At 38.5% G+C, this 12,992-nt stretch overlaps 2 protein-coding genes across 4 annotated transcripts in view; one reads left to right on the top strand and one right to left on the bottom strand.

The window, feature by feature from the left end:
• bard1 (BRCA1 associated RING domain 1) overlaps positions 1–12,992 on the top strand; it is a 71,833-nt gene that overhangs the window by 18,575 nt on the left and 40,266 nt on the right. For 2 of the 3 annotated variants that reach the window (XM_024287200.2, XM_024287199.2), the window contains 2 exons: positions 4,000–4,097; positions 5,148–6,118. In XM_024287200.2, the coding sequence (XP_024142968.1) occupies positions 4,000–4,097; positions 5,148–5,495 (446 nt within the window). In that variant the 3' untranslated portion in view covers positions 5,496–6,118. Of the gene's footprint in view, positions 1–3,999; positions 4,098–5,147; positions 6,119–12,992 lie in introns of those variants that run through there. The other variant, XM_036209572.1, reaches the window with a different exon arrangement.
• The window catches only part of vwc2l (von Willebrand factor C domain containing 2 like), a 31,311-nt gene continuing 26,579 nt past the window's right edge, over positions 8,261–12,992 (bottom strand). Inside the window, exon 4 of the mRNA XM_024287032.2 lies at positions 8,261–12,163. Coding sequence (XP_024142800.1) covers positions 12,012–12,163 — 152 coding nt within the window. The 3' untranslated portion in view covers positions 8,261–12,011. The remainder of the gene's footprint in view (positions 12,164–12,992) is intronic.

The raw sequence follows: 12,992 nt of genomic DNA, 5'->3' as shown, positions 1-12,992 counted from the left end.
CAATCCCCAAACCACAATTATGTCAAATTGCTTTAAAAAGAAGCACCAGTTATTCCTGAATATATTTACTGTCCAAAAGATGAAATTTAATTATTTGCTATTGAATAGCTTTTTAATCATTTTTAAGCAAAACCTCCTGTGCAGAGATCATGAAAACGATGAATATTGTTCAAATGGAGCTTTTAGTCTAGACTCTGAGTTTTATTTTGACTTGCTAAACCTACTGTCTTGCCATTTACAAATAGCAATGTCACGTTTGCAGCTCGTTTTTCCTGAGTCATTAATAAATGAAGTGTGAAGAAATGACTGATTCTGACCGATTACTCAAACGTTTTTATAGTTTGTTATCCCCCAGTCTCAATTTCAGGTTCCTCACCTCCATGACTAATTTGGTTTCTGGACACATTTAGATCCTTCAAATTTGTAACCTTTTTTGTATTCAGTCAGAATGGACTTGTTGTAAAATAGTCAGTATTATTCATTTTTAACGTCTTCTACTGAGGACTGTGATTAAGAAGAAATAATTGGAGGAATTTTTTTTTTAAAAAGTGTATACAAGTTTAAGAACACACAGGTGTGATGGGAATTTACAAATGCAACAAATGTTCAAATACATCTTAGTTTGCTTTAATAAAAATATTGTATGCATTTTTAGAATAAGTATAATTAAATCTTCTCCCCTAAGCACCAGTCTCATTTATTAAATCACTACTTTGCAAAATATGATTTTATCTCTAATGTGAATTTATTCAAGTTATATTTTACTGGCAAGATTTTCTGAATACTTTAAAAAAATACTTTCTATAACATGGTTCATTTCTTTTACTAACTGATATAATTGTAATATTATTACTTTTTTTTTATTATATAGCCCCCTTCTATTTTTTTTTCAGTAGTATTTCTGTTTGTGATCAGAATGCTTGAGGATCTTTTTACTTCTAAAATATGAACTAAAATCTTATTATTTTTTCTTATATCAAAGCTTCAGTAGAAAAGAGTAGGTGAGAGCTGTGTGCATCACACAACGTTTATTGTGTGCTCTGTCTTTTTGAGCTGATAACCATACATCTGGCCTGCTAACACTGATTAGTTAGTTTTGTAGCATACAGCCCAAAACCTTGTAAAATCTGATTTTATATTGTCACAACCAGAAGCGGTTAGGTTCACAAAACTAGCAAAACACATCAATTATACTACACATTCTGCTAGCTTGTGCTAATTAGTAAGAATTACAAAGATTGCTGTAAGACCATGTTTTTACACAGCTGTCACACTCCAGTCAAACCTGTAATTGTTCATCCCCCTGGTCAACTTTGAATGTCACGTATTTCAGATGTAAATGAAATGTATAAAAATCTTTTTTTCCTTACAATGTTGTTCCTTTCACATCATCTCGTGACCTGCAACATGACAACCAATGAAAGCTTTCCATTAGCAAACAAAAGGTGTTGTTAATGTGCTGCTGTTACCTACTTATAAAAACCTACTTTTAACATGCTGTTGTAGTGTTTTCTGACAATGGAGGACATATATCAAATAATTTAAAATTAAAATTGCATTTGTGAGCATTTCTTTATTCATATTATGATGATCTGACTCAGACAAAACCTGCTGTTTGAAAAAGCTCTCAGTTGCCCAGCAGCAGATGAAATGGGTGTGCCGCAGTCTCTCGGCTCCACTCTATTCGGATGCATCCACTTCCAGACAAATAGATCCATTAATGTCTTCATTTTTCTTGCCCGAACTGGCATCGGGCTGAAAACTCTGTAGCTGGATTGCTCCCTTATTGGTCGCTGCTTTTGTTGCACCGCTAATGTTAACTTTAAGGTGTGAGGAGTTGGCGGGAGAGAGTGTAATCAAAGGGATGATGGGATATTGGCGTAGGATTTCTTACGCGTAAACAGTCCCTCCCACAACTTGGAGCCAAATTTTCAATGAACTTCTGCTGCTCTAGAGGAAATATGTCTTAAAAAACGACACAAGTGTTTTGATTTTGGCTAAAAATTGCATAATCATAATCATAAGACCATTAGGAACATTTTTACAATAGAAAAAATATATAGTTTGAGGGTTAAGACTTCACATAAACTAATTAGCTTATTTGACATTTTAGTTTTTCAATGCAAGCTAATATTAGTATTGGTTTGTTTCGCCAATCTTGCTACCTCTAATTTACAGTGTATTACCCCCATACCAGCTCAGAGGCAGGATTAACATGCAAGGCTTTAGTCACTACTGCCCTTATGAGTGGATATGGGCTATGTGTGGGTAAAAATTAGCAAACCTGTACAGGGCATGCAAGTATCCTGCATGAAATATTAGGTCATACGTGAGGCCGTAGAGAGAAAATGTTCTTGCACCTTTTTTCTATGGACATGCTGTGGGTGACAGGTCGTAGCGAACACTTATACATCCAGTGAGGGTAAATAAGGTGAAATGCAGGTGTGTCGTAAAGATTTTTCTTACTTTTTCACCCCTTACAAAAACAAAAAAAAAAAAAAAACACACCCAATGCTTATTGGAAATTAGAACATTTTGACAATAATGTAGTTTGTGTAGATGTCCTGCTAGCATCCTATGGGCACTAAAGTGTCACTTGGATGTGCTGTACAGCATTTGTGCCCAGTCAGTAGGGAACTAGAGTGTGGAGCAAGTGCACTGTACTGTACAACAGCATCACCCATATGTCATAAGAACATGTTACTTACAGTATCATTACAAATACTTCCCAATACACCTACCACACGCACAACAATTGCACTTGCAATTTTCATGATGTCCCTTAAGGTGGCTGCACGAGCCTCTAGAGAACTGCAAAAGACACCTTTGCTCCCCGTAAAATGTATCTGCTCCTCTTTACTACCCTCCACAGACACGGATAATCCAAAAACCCCTAGCACTTACAGAATCAACTCCCCAAACTGAGTTATCATGGATTGGAAGGTTGAAATGAAGTGTGAATAAACATTTTATGTGCTATTAAATTATGTCGTATGTGTTGGTTAATAATGCCTTTAGCTGCATGACCCTTATGTATTTATCGTAAATACATAAGTCCATTCATTGATCGATTTCATGCAACGCCAATTATTCAGTAAATGCAAGAACTCTCAAACTCTTCCACTCTTCTGGAGAAGCAATCTCCCAATTAGCAATGATTGATTAATTCCTGTCAGGAAAACATTTTTTAAAAAGTTCAAATAAAATGTTTTTTTTTTTTTTGTTCTACTAAGGATCTAGTTTAGATTCAGCACATACTCATTTAAATTCATTAACATGTTGATGTATAAATTGATGGATTTATAAATTATGAATATGTAGAACATACATATATTAGTATGTATGGAAGAATTGACCAGATGCTACCCTTGTGTGTTTTTTTTTGTTTTTTTGTTGCTTTCATCTGTCATGGCAGTTTGAAGTCAGAGTTGTTTATAAATCTGCTCATGAGAATGAGTTGCATCTTTTTTCAGTTCAGTGGGAAGGATTGCTAGTGTTTTCCCTCCTTTAGAACCGCAGTCTATGTGCAGTGAATCTTTGATCTGTGACATGTTCAGAAGCAATTTTTGTCTGTGACACTGAGAGGTCATTAAAATGTGCAGCTTTTCCCTTCAACTGCCTTCAAAAATAAAAAAAAAGTTTCTAAGCTACTTTTCTTAAGGACGTTCAAACAAAAGCCTGATTTCCAACTCAGAAAAACGTTAGCTATCCCGACGTTCTTCTTTGGACTCAGTGAGGCCTCTAGAGTCTTTTAAAGGGATCTGATGGCCAAATTCTCCTTAATCCTAACAGTATGGGCTGCCTCATTAACTCCATCTTACTGTGGGCATCTTTCTCTGTCAACAACTACAACTTTACACCAATCACTTACAGTTTTGAAGTCATCATAAAGCAAGCCAGAAATTTGCCATGCTTCCTTTAAACCTGTGTTGTCACCCTCTTTCAAGTCAGCATAATTAGCTGCAGCTGTAATTTTTTTTGTTCTATCTCTGATGCCAGGGGTGGAAGCATGTCTGCAGGCGGGGAGGCGGCTGCCTGAAGCCGAGCACGAAGCAGGAGAAGGTCCTCGGCGCAGTCGCATCAACAGATGCAGCTTGGTAAGCAGGCACACACACCAGATATTGTGGTCAGTTCTAGATCCACATTAAGTTTGGCAGATAGCAACACCTGCTGTTTATACATTTTAATGCATTTTTCAATTATCATCAACAAACACTATTTTATTATTTTTTTATTTTTAAAGCAATTTAGATAAAAATGGGAGTAAAGACATAAAATAAAAAAACAATGCAGGGAAACAGGTTGAAACCAAACCAAAATTAAATGTATTATTGAAGGAAGAAAAAACAAAAGTGACTCAGAGGTCACAAGCCAGAGGAATGACCGCAGTAAACAAGAGTTTATCTTTTTTTTTTTTTTTTTGATTATTCACCAGCTGCCATGAATGTTGAATTTGATAGTCAAATGCATGGCGCCTACATGAATAAGATTTTTCAATTTGGTTAGTCATTTTCTGTAGTTGAATAAAAAACCCAGAATAATAAAAACAGCAAATAATTTTACTAGACATTGAGTATGAATATATTGACTCACTGAACAATACCAGCTCCTGGAAGGTTGCAAATTAGAAGAACATGGGGCCTGTTCTATGTAGCCAATAATAATAGTAGGCATACATGTATTTTGTTTGACATTCCCCCAATGTTCATTCCACAAAAATTCATGCATCAGTCATATTTGACTTAGTTTGCCTAAGTCCGTTTTGAACTTTTCCAAATCCACTACAAGTCCTAACGTCACTTTATTAATGCTTTCATTTCCAGTAATCCAATTTACTTCTGCTTTAAACAGCAATTCTGGATGATTTACCTTTAGATTAAGGTTTATATTTTATTTATTTATCTTGGCTCCCATAACAAATACATGAATTCCACTTTAGCAGTTCTTCGCCCAATCTAATTCAGAAAATGTAATGTAAAAAATGCATTTACCTTATGGTGGGGGGAGACCTTGTAATTCTGCAGCTGAGATCACACAAGCTGAAGACTTGCATGTTTTTGTGAAGCAGGTCCTGCACTTATTTAGAGTAAAAATGTAACTGAACATGAGCAACCAAAAGTCAAAATAATACCCATTTCGGTCCGTAGCTCCCTCCGCTCTTCGACGGCTGCTTCTTCTTCCTCCTCGGCTCCTTTAAGGCACCAAGCAAAGACGAGCTGGCCAAGCTGCTGCGGGAAGGAGGAGGCCAACTCCTGAGCCGGCAGCCCAAGCCGGACAGTGATGTGACTCAGACTCTGAGCGCTGCAGCGTACCATGCGGTTCCTGGTTCCGACCAGGCTCTGTGCACCCAGTACATCATCTATGACCCAGAAGGCTCTTATAAACCTGCAGTGGTCAGGCGGGGGAAGGTGTGGTCTGCTCCCTCCACCTGGGTCATCGACTGCATCACAGCGTTCAGCCTCCTCCCTGTTCCAGAACCTCAGATTGTGGGATAATCTATTCTTTTGATATTCTTGATTGAAAACTTAATTCAGACATTATTATGCTTTTTTAAAGTTATCTGAATGGATTTTAGTTATTCTCAATTTAAATGACTGTAATGCTAATGGCACAAACAAAAGACAAAATAAAATCGTGGTTTTGTGGTTTAAATGGGAAGTAAATTTGTTTAACACTTTGTGAAACTGCTAAAACACATCAGTGGTTGTCTCCAGTGGATTTAAAAAATGTATCCAATAGCTGCAGCATCCCTATTTAAAAAAAAATTAAGTCTTTAGATGTCTCCTTTATACTATTGATTTAGTATGTTGTTGGAGAAATTCACCTGATGTCATTGGAACATATTCGTTTATATTGCATGCAGTCATTTTAAAAATAGAGGGATTTTGCTTTTCTCTTTTGATGAATACAAATTGTAAACATCATGATTTTATAATTAAAAATACACATATTCAAAAGGTGTGTTTTGATTTAAGGAAATGTGCAGAAGTTTACCTATATAATAATCACTTTGTGTTGATATGTATCTGAGAGTACACTGCCATTTAACTTTTGGGTCCAATTCCAACCTGATTGTTTAAGGAGACTTTCTCTTTAATAAATATATTGTCCTCACTAATAGGGTAATGTTTCTTGTTTTTTTTTTTTTGTTTGTTTGTTTTTGCTCCTATTAAAGTAAAGGAATATCCTTAATCTACACTTCTAGCGAATGCAGGCTTAAATTAAATCTCACCCTATAATTTCTTAAGCTTTAGAAAATCAATTTGTGACTATCTGCACAAAAATGATCTTTTAGTTAGAATTTAGAGTTCATCACTGTACCGATTCAACTTTGCTAAAGGTAATTAATGATTTCACAGCTGCAAACAACAAACTTGTCTGCATTTGTTTTCTTAAATCTCAGTGCTACATTTGACACAATTGACCATATCATAGTTTAAAAGTTATTTTAACGTTATAACACCAGATAATGGTGCACTTCACTACTACTAAAGTGTTGCAGATCAACTCAAAGCTGATTTTCTCTGCTTCAGAATATGTTGTAATTTCCATCATTTGCGTAATTGGTTGAAGAGTTAGAGTCGTGGAGAATGTTACACTGGAGCTTGATGTAAAAGGGTTAAATCAAACTATTTTGATAGAATTATTTTTTATATGTGATATGTATCATGTGACTAGTCTTCCTCAGAGGAGCCGGTCACGGTGTACCACAGGGCCTTGTCCTTGGCCCTACCCTTTTAGGTTCAATGCTTCTACAATATTTGTTGACCAAGACTTGCACTATTATAATAATAATATTGAGCTAAATTTATCTATTAAACCACACATTTTCATATAGTTTGGAAGATTTCAGGTTTGTTGTAAAGATTTAGCAGCTTAGATGTCTCCTAAATTTAAGTTTTTACGTTTAAAACTGTTTGAGCTTGGCTGGATGCAGTATAATAAAACAATATGGCATGAGATGTTGCATTTCATGCCCTGAGATTTTGTTTGAGTAATCACACGCCTTGTACTTGGTACTCAGACTACCTTTTTGAAGCCGTCAGAATGCTAACCCAATGCTCCAGGGTCATGGTGGGGTTTCTCTCGATCACACTTTTTTCCCCCTCCCTGTTCATTTTTGTCATTTGGGGTTAGAACACCATCAATCCACTCTCTACGACTTTTCCAGGCTAGAGTCAAAATAGCTGCAGGCCAGATACGATGGTGCAGATGTCTCTCACATCATTAGTGTCTTTCAGCTTTTCCCGAGGAAACTCAGACATTTCCAGGTCAGACTGCATTTAGTTTGTAATTGCCCCAACATTGGCTTATTCTGAATCAAAAGATTGGGGATTTTTTTTTTTTAAGAAATCTCTACAAGGTGATGTCTGGATAAAATGCTAATAAGATGACTTGAACCCTCCCCCTCCCATCCTCATGCTGAGTAACCATTTGAAGTGAAGGACACTGAGTCCATGCATCTCACCCCATCTTCAAAGATGAGCTCAGGAACACTCCAGGAGAAGCTCGTGTCTCTAAAAGTTAGAGTGACTGAAATGAGATTGAATGAGGTTGTAATTTGCTGTCTCTTCTGAACAACACTCTCACACAGCATCCACATCACTGTCAGAGCAACAACACTCCTGCTGTCAGGGCCCAACTCACTTTAAGGCCTTTCATCTGTAGCCCAGTCTTCTTCTATGTCGGGCGTGTTGGTTTGAGTCCTGAGTGTGACACAAAAATCAATTTGCAGTGTGCTGCAATATTTAATGAGTGCCTTTATAGAGGGTTTTCCATTATATGATTTTGAGATAATTATCTAATTGAAAAAGCCTTTTTAAATACTAAAGCAGAATGTTTGCAGCAGAAAAAAAGGATTGATGGAAAGTCAATATTAAGTGTAGAAAACAAAGCAATTAAATGTTCTTTCGCAAAACTGGCAATTACTGCAAAGACAAAGCAAAACTTTTTTAGGTATGTTAAGAGGTCCTCTACTGGCCATCTCCCAAGATGCAATTTCCAACAGGATTAGTCAGGGATGCACCTAATTGCTATTGATTGCTGTGTGCTGCATAAAATTGCTTCCCTTTTCTTGTTCATGGTGGGAGGTGGGAGAAGGCAATTAGCTGTGAGGATGAGATAGAAGCCCGGACTGACTCGTAATGAAATGGAATGGAGGAATGAACCCAAGTAATGCCCTTGAACTCTGTGAGCATCACAGAGCCATTAAGTGCCCATATCCTCTCCTCCTTACTCTTTCACAACCATACACCAGGAAGATATTGTAGCTGTTTTTAATTCTTAAATGCTCTTTTTATGTACAAAATACCTGCTGTTTCGAGTCAGTCAGTTGTGACTAGTATCAGTATTAAAAAATACAGATTTCAAGGATTTTTTCCAGCATCCTTAATGTTTTAGCCACGTTTTTGCCATTCCGTGGGTCGGTTTCCCATGAGGCTTCACCATCTAAAGTTTTCCAAGACCCAAACTTAAAGGCTGACAAAAAAAGAAGGAATCCACACTCACTCTAGCAGAGTAACACTTCTTTTTCCAAGTCTATTTAACAAAATATTTTTGTCCCAATAATACACACTTTCTGTTTTGTGATGTCATTTTTTTTCTTTTTTTCTTACTCCATTTCATAATACACATCTTATGTCTGAAGATATTTACATATGAACAACAAATGGAGCACCAAGGGTTGCTTTTGAGATTGTGGGCTCTTCTGTTCCCGTTGAGGCCGAACTTGTTTGAAATCATGTACAATCAAAGTGGCTCCTGAATTTAAAGCATTCATTTGGTTTCCTCCTCTGTCAGCACAACAAGAGCAGACCCTTGGGGCTCTTTAAAAAAAAGATATATAATACAATTGATTGTAACAGTGTTTCTCTCGTCGTTTACAACATCACCGTTGGTTTTCAGGCACACTTTATGTAACAGTTTTCTTGCTGAAAAACAAAACAACAAAAGAAGAAAAAGAAAAAAAAACAATCTTTCATAATTTCCAGCTACAGTGAGTCGGTGTCTCAAGGAAAAGCAAATGGTGCACCTGTACAAAATGCCTATCTTACAAGCCTGTGGTTTTCATAATGGGAGGGAGGACAATGGGGCCGTTTGAATAGACATTCACCGACAGACGGAGAGACTCAAGTTTCTTCCAAGAAAATAAAAGACAGGCTCCACAGTTGATCAGTATATTTGTGTGTTTGAAACGTAATTTTCTCTGCCTTGCTCAGGTAAGTACTGAGGCTTTTTCGCAGACCGACTTCGATTGATAATTGTGTTTCGTAAACGCAGCCCACAATGCATTGCTTTCAACTCTCTTGTTGCTTCACGAGAGGCACTGGAATAATTTGCGCTCAATTGTCTACTTACTTAGAGACCAGAGGAACAAGCTGCTTTCTTTATAAAGCAGCTTTTTTATGTTTGATCTTCCAGCAAAACGACTCAAGCGTTGACCCGTGGAGTGATACTTGATCTAAGTCGTGACAGTTTAACTTTCTGTTGACTACCACTTCACCCTCTCCTCTCCTACTTTCAGCCAATGAAAGCAGTTCACAAAATCAGTGAAACAAGCTGCCAACGTTGGAGCGGGCTAAACGCTCTGCACTTCAGAGGCGTTGGAGTATGGAGGAGCTCGCATCAGAAAAACAGCACAATGAGTCACAATGTCATATTGCCATGAGGTTGAAGTTGCTTTCGTTTGCAAATCATATCTGCCAGAGTTGTAGCTCTCTCTCCTTGCATCTAACAAATGGTGCCATTTATTTTTAGCTCCGGTGCCGCAAGTTTTGGCTTAAAATGAACTGCACTTGTTGTTTTACTTTCTGCTGAACCCACTGGCTGTTTCTGGAATGTTTCGAGATAAAACAATGAATAGTTCTGGGTAATACACTGCAATAAACGGCTGCACGGAGCAGTGGAACAAGCTTGGTCTTTAAGCAGTTTGGGCTGTTCATTCTGTGTGATGCCAAAGGCCATGCTTTGTGAATCTTATCTGGAACAGTAGCAATAAGGCATCTGTGGTGGCAGCAGTGCCTTTGAGCCCCGTCAGCTGGCACCCTCCCATGACTCTGTCTCAGCTGCAGCTCACTAAAACTACCTACTTTTTTTGTTGGTTTTTTTACTACTTTTCTTTTTTCTATGCATGTAAAGGTGGAGTAATTACGTGGCATTTAAAGTGATGAGGATAAATGAATCTACTTTAAAAATGTTGGAGTAACTGTTCAACCTTTTAAGTCAGTTTTGTCTTATGAATCTGCAAGATCTTAAGCCAAACTGATGGTCTGTCTGTGCACACTGGAAGATCCTAAATCAATGCAGCTAAATGACAAACATGACGCAAACTGTTGTTGATCGAAAGCCTGAACTTTGTCCAAATGATTTCCTTTCTCTCACTTTAAGAGAACACATGCAGGCCTTTCCAAAGACTGAATTTACCATCCTATAAAAATAATTAAACCCTTAATTTGTTTTCTTCTTAAATCCTCTGATCTGTTTTTTTTTTGTCTTCTTCTAGAGTGCTGGGTCTTGCTATTAAGCAGCTCATCCATCACCACGCGGGTGTGAAAGGTTAGCAGGATGACAGATTTTCTTGAAATGGAAGAGATTCAAATGACAAAAAGCATGAGCTAACCTTTGGAAATAACGACTCGTATTTATCATCTCAAAAAATTACACGTCGTCGGGGCACTTTTCTCTTCCCAACTGAACCGCTTAAAACTGCTAAACCTAAAAAGCACACCACAATAACCTGTCTGCAATGCGATAGCCTTGGCTTTAGCTGCACCAATATGGCTAAGACATTCAGACAACATAAGAGGGACTGAATCTGTTACATAATCTGATGAGGAACAGCTTGATCTCCTAACAAGCCTTATTTATGGGTGTAACTGTACTTTTGAGTTCAGAGCAATAAACAAAGCCTGCAGACGAACGGCACACATGTGTTTGAACATGAACATTATTCTTATGAATACTGCTTAAAAGCGTTAAGCCGGGATGCGGATTCCCCTCCTTTTGTCTGATAGTTTTTGCTGAATGTGCCCAGCGTGCAGGCTGCAGCAGAGCCTAGCACCCAGCTGGGTGATTTATCACAGAATACTCCTGATTAAGGAAAATTAAAGCAGGCTGCTCTTGGCTCGCTAACTGCTTTGATAACAAGTTCAAGCAGCTAGTAAGTGGGGAATGTTTTGCGGAATGTGGACCTCAGAGGAAAAGACAATCAAACCAGTTGGTGTGGGAAGACTTTCCCAGGGTTTTTCTCCTTTTTTTTGGCTCACTTCTTCAGTTGGAGCGGGGACCACTTTGTTTGCTCTTCAGCTACATATGGTGCTGCTAACTCATTCTGTTTGTGCTGCTACTATACAGAGATCTGACACGATGCCATGGCTTATTGATGGGATTATTGGGAGCTTTCATTGTGATTTATAAAATATGACAACAACATCTTTTAAGTGGTGGTTCAGATAGAAAGTCTAACCAAGACAAACAATGTTGAGATGTGGGTTTGTAAACAAGCTCAGAGTGAAGTTAGGAATTTGCTGCGTCAGACTTGTCTGATCAGGAAAAAAGAGGTGCTGCAAAGTGTGCTTTCCGATGGTTGTTATTTTTTTTTTTCTTCCCCGCAGTTGGAACTTTACAACACCAGTGGGCGGGACAGACACCTACAGCAAACTCATGACGTACATACAGAAATCGACATGAGCGTTCAACATTGACAGTAGACAGGAAGGAGTTCAAAGAGCTTAGAAACTTTCTGAATGAGAGCAGCAAGTGAAGCGAGTCAACTTTTGAAAATATATAGGACGAGTAAAACTGGAGGGCAGAAACAGCCGTGAGACAAGTTCCATCATCTTCTCTCTGGTTAAACTTGTGTTGAAGCTTGCGAGAGCTGCTGTTTCTGTTTTTTTTTTTTTTCTTTCTTTTTTTTTTTCTTAAGGAATTGTGCTCCTGCCCTGTCAATCATACAAAATGGCGCAGTAGGCAGAGCCTTGCCTGAGCTTATCCACCATCCCCGTGGAGTCTCTCTATGACAGTGACGGGCCGTTGAGGCACTCCCGCCGCAAACACTGCGCAGGTTTCCACCAGTCTCCGTTGTGGCAGCGGCAGATGGTGCAGTCGTCCACCTTCACGTCGATCCCGGCTGGGATGATCGTTGTTCCAGCAAAGCAATTTGGACCTGCCGCATGGGGAAGGGGGTGGAGAGACAGGAAAGAGGGAGTGAGAACGACAAGAAATGGATGTATCTCTCCTGAGAGCTTCTCTTTGCGGAAGGAATTGTGGAGTGATGCAGAGAGCTTTGGGGAGAGTCAGAGCAGACGCACAGATCTTTTCACAGGCATGCACCGATGGGCTTGTTTTTGCAACACTAAAGCGCTTTTGTTAGTCTCCCCTTCTCCCTCGACATGGAGCGCTTTGCATCCTAATGCGCCTCGCGCACAGAAGCCTGCCAGGCGCTGGCTTGGCAGTATAGAGAGGCTGGAGAGCAGAGAGAGATGGAGGGAAAGAGCAGGAGGGCTGCTTTCTGAGGGCAAAGGGAGGATGGTTTTAATCACTTTGCTTCTATATTAAAAGGCTAGAAAACTCCTCAGCAATTCCTCATACTTTCTTTCAAATGGAGACAAACACTCCAGCCACTTATCCTAAAAATATCTTTGCAGATACATTTTTTTAGCAGATAGAGTTCCTTATGTGGTGTAATGATTCATCAATAAAGTTGATCGATCAATTTCTATTCCTATAATCTACCTTGATTGATCTTTCTGAGGCAAGTTGTTAATACAGAACTCGCAAAACTGGTTTTTCCTCAATATTTTGCGGTTCACTTTTTGCATTCTCGCTGTTTCGAGAACTTTTCCAGAGCAATTTTTTTTTAAAACAGCCCACTGCGTCCTGATTGGCTGTTTACGTTGTCAATCAATCTCCTCCATGCTGGGTCCCTGGGACAGAATGAATTCAATTTCCCTAATTTTCCTAAATCTTATATCGTGAGCAGATCTTTGTTTTCA

Source organism: Oryzias melastigma, linkage group LG21 (assembly GCF_002922805.2).
Source record: "Oryzias melastigma strain HK-1 linkage group LG21, ASM292280v2, whole genome shotgun sequence".
NCBI classification, from domain to species: domain Eukaryota; kingdom Metazoa; phylum Chordata; class Actinopteri; order Beloniformes; family Adrianichthyidae; genus Oryzias; species Oryzias melastigma.
Note: the sequence above shows the minus strand (reverse complement) of the source record. Positions and strands in the feature narration are given on the sequence as shown.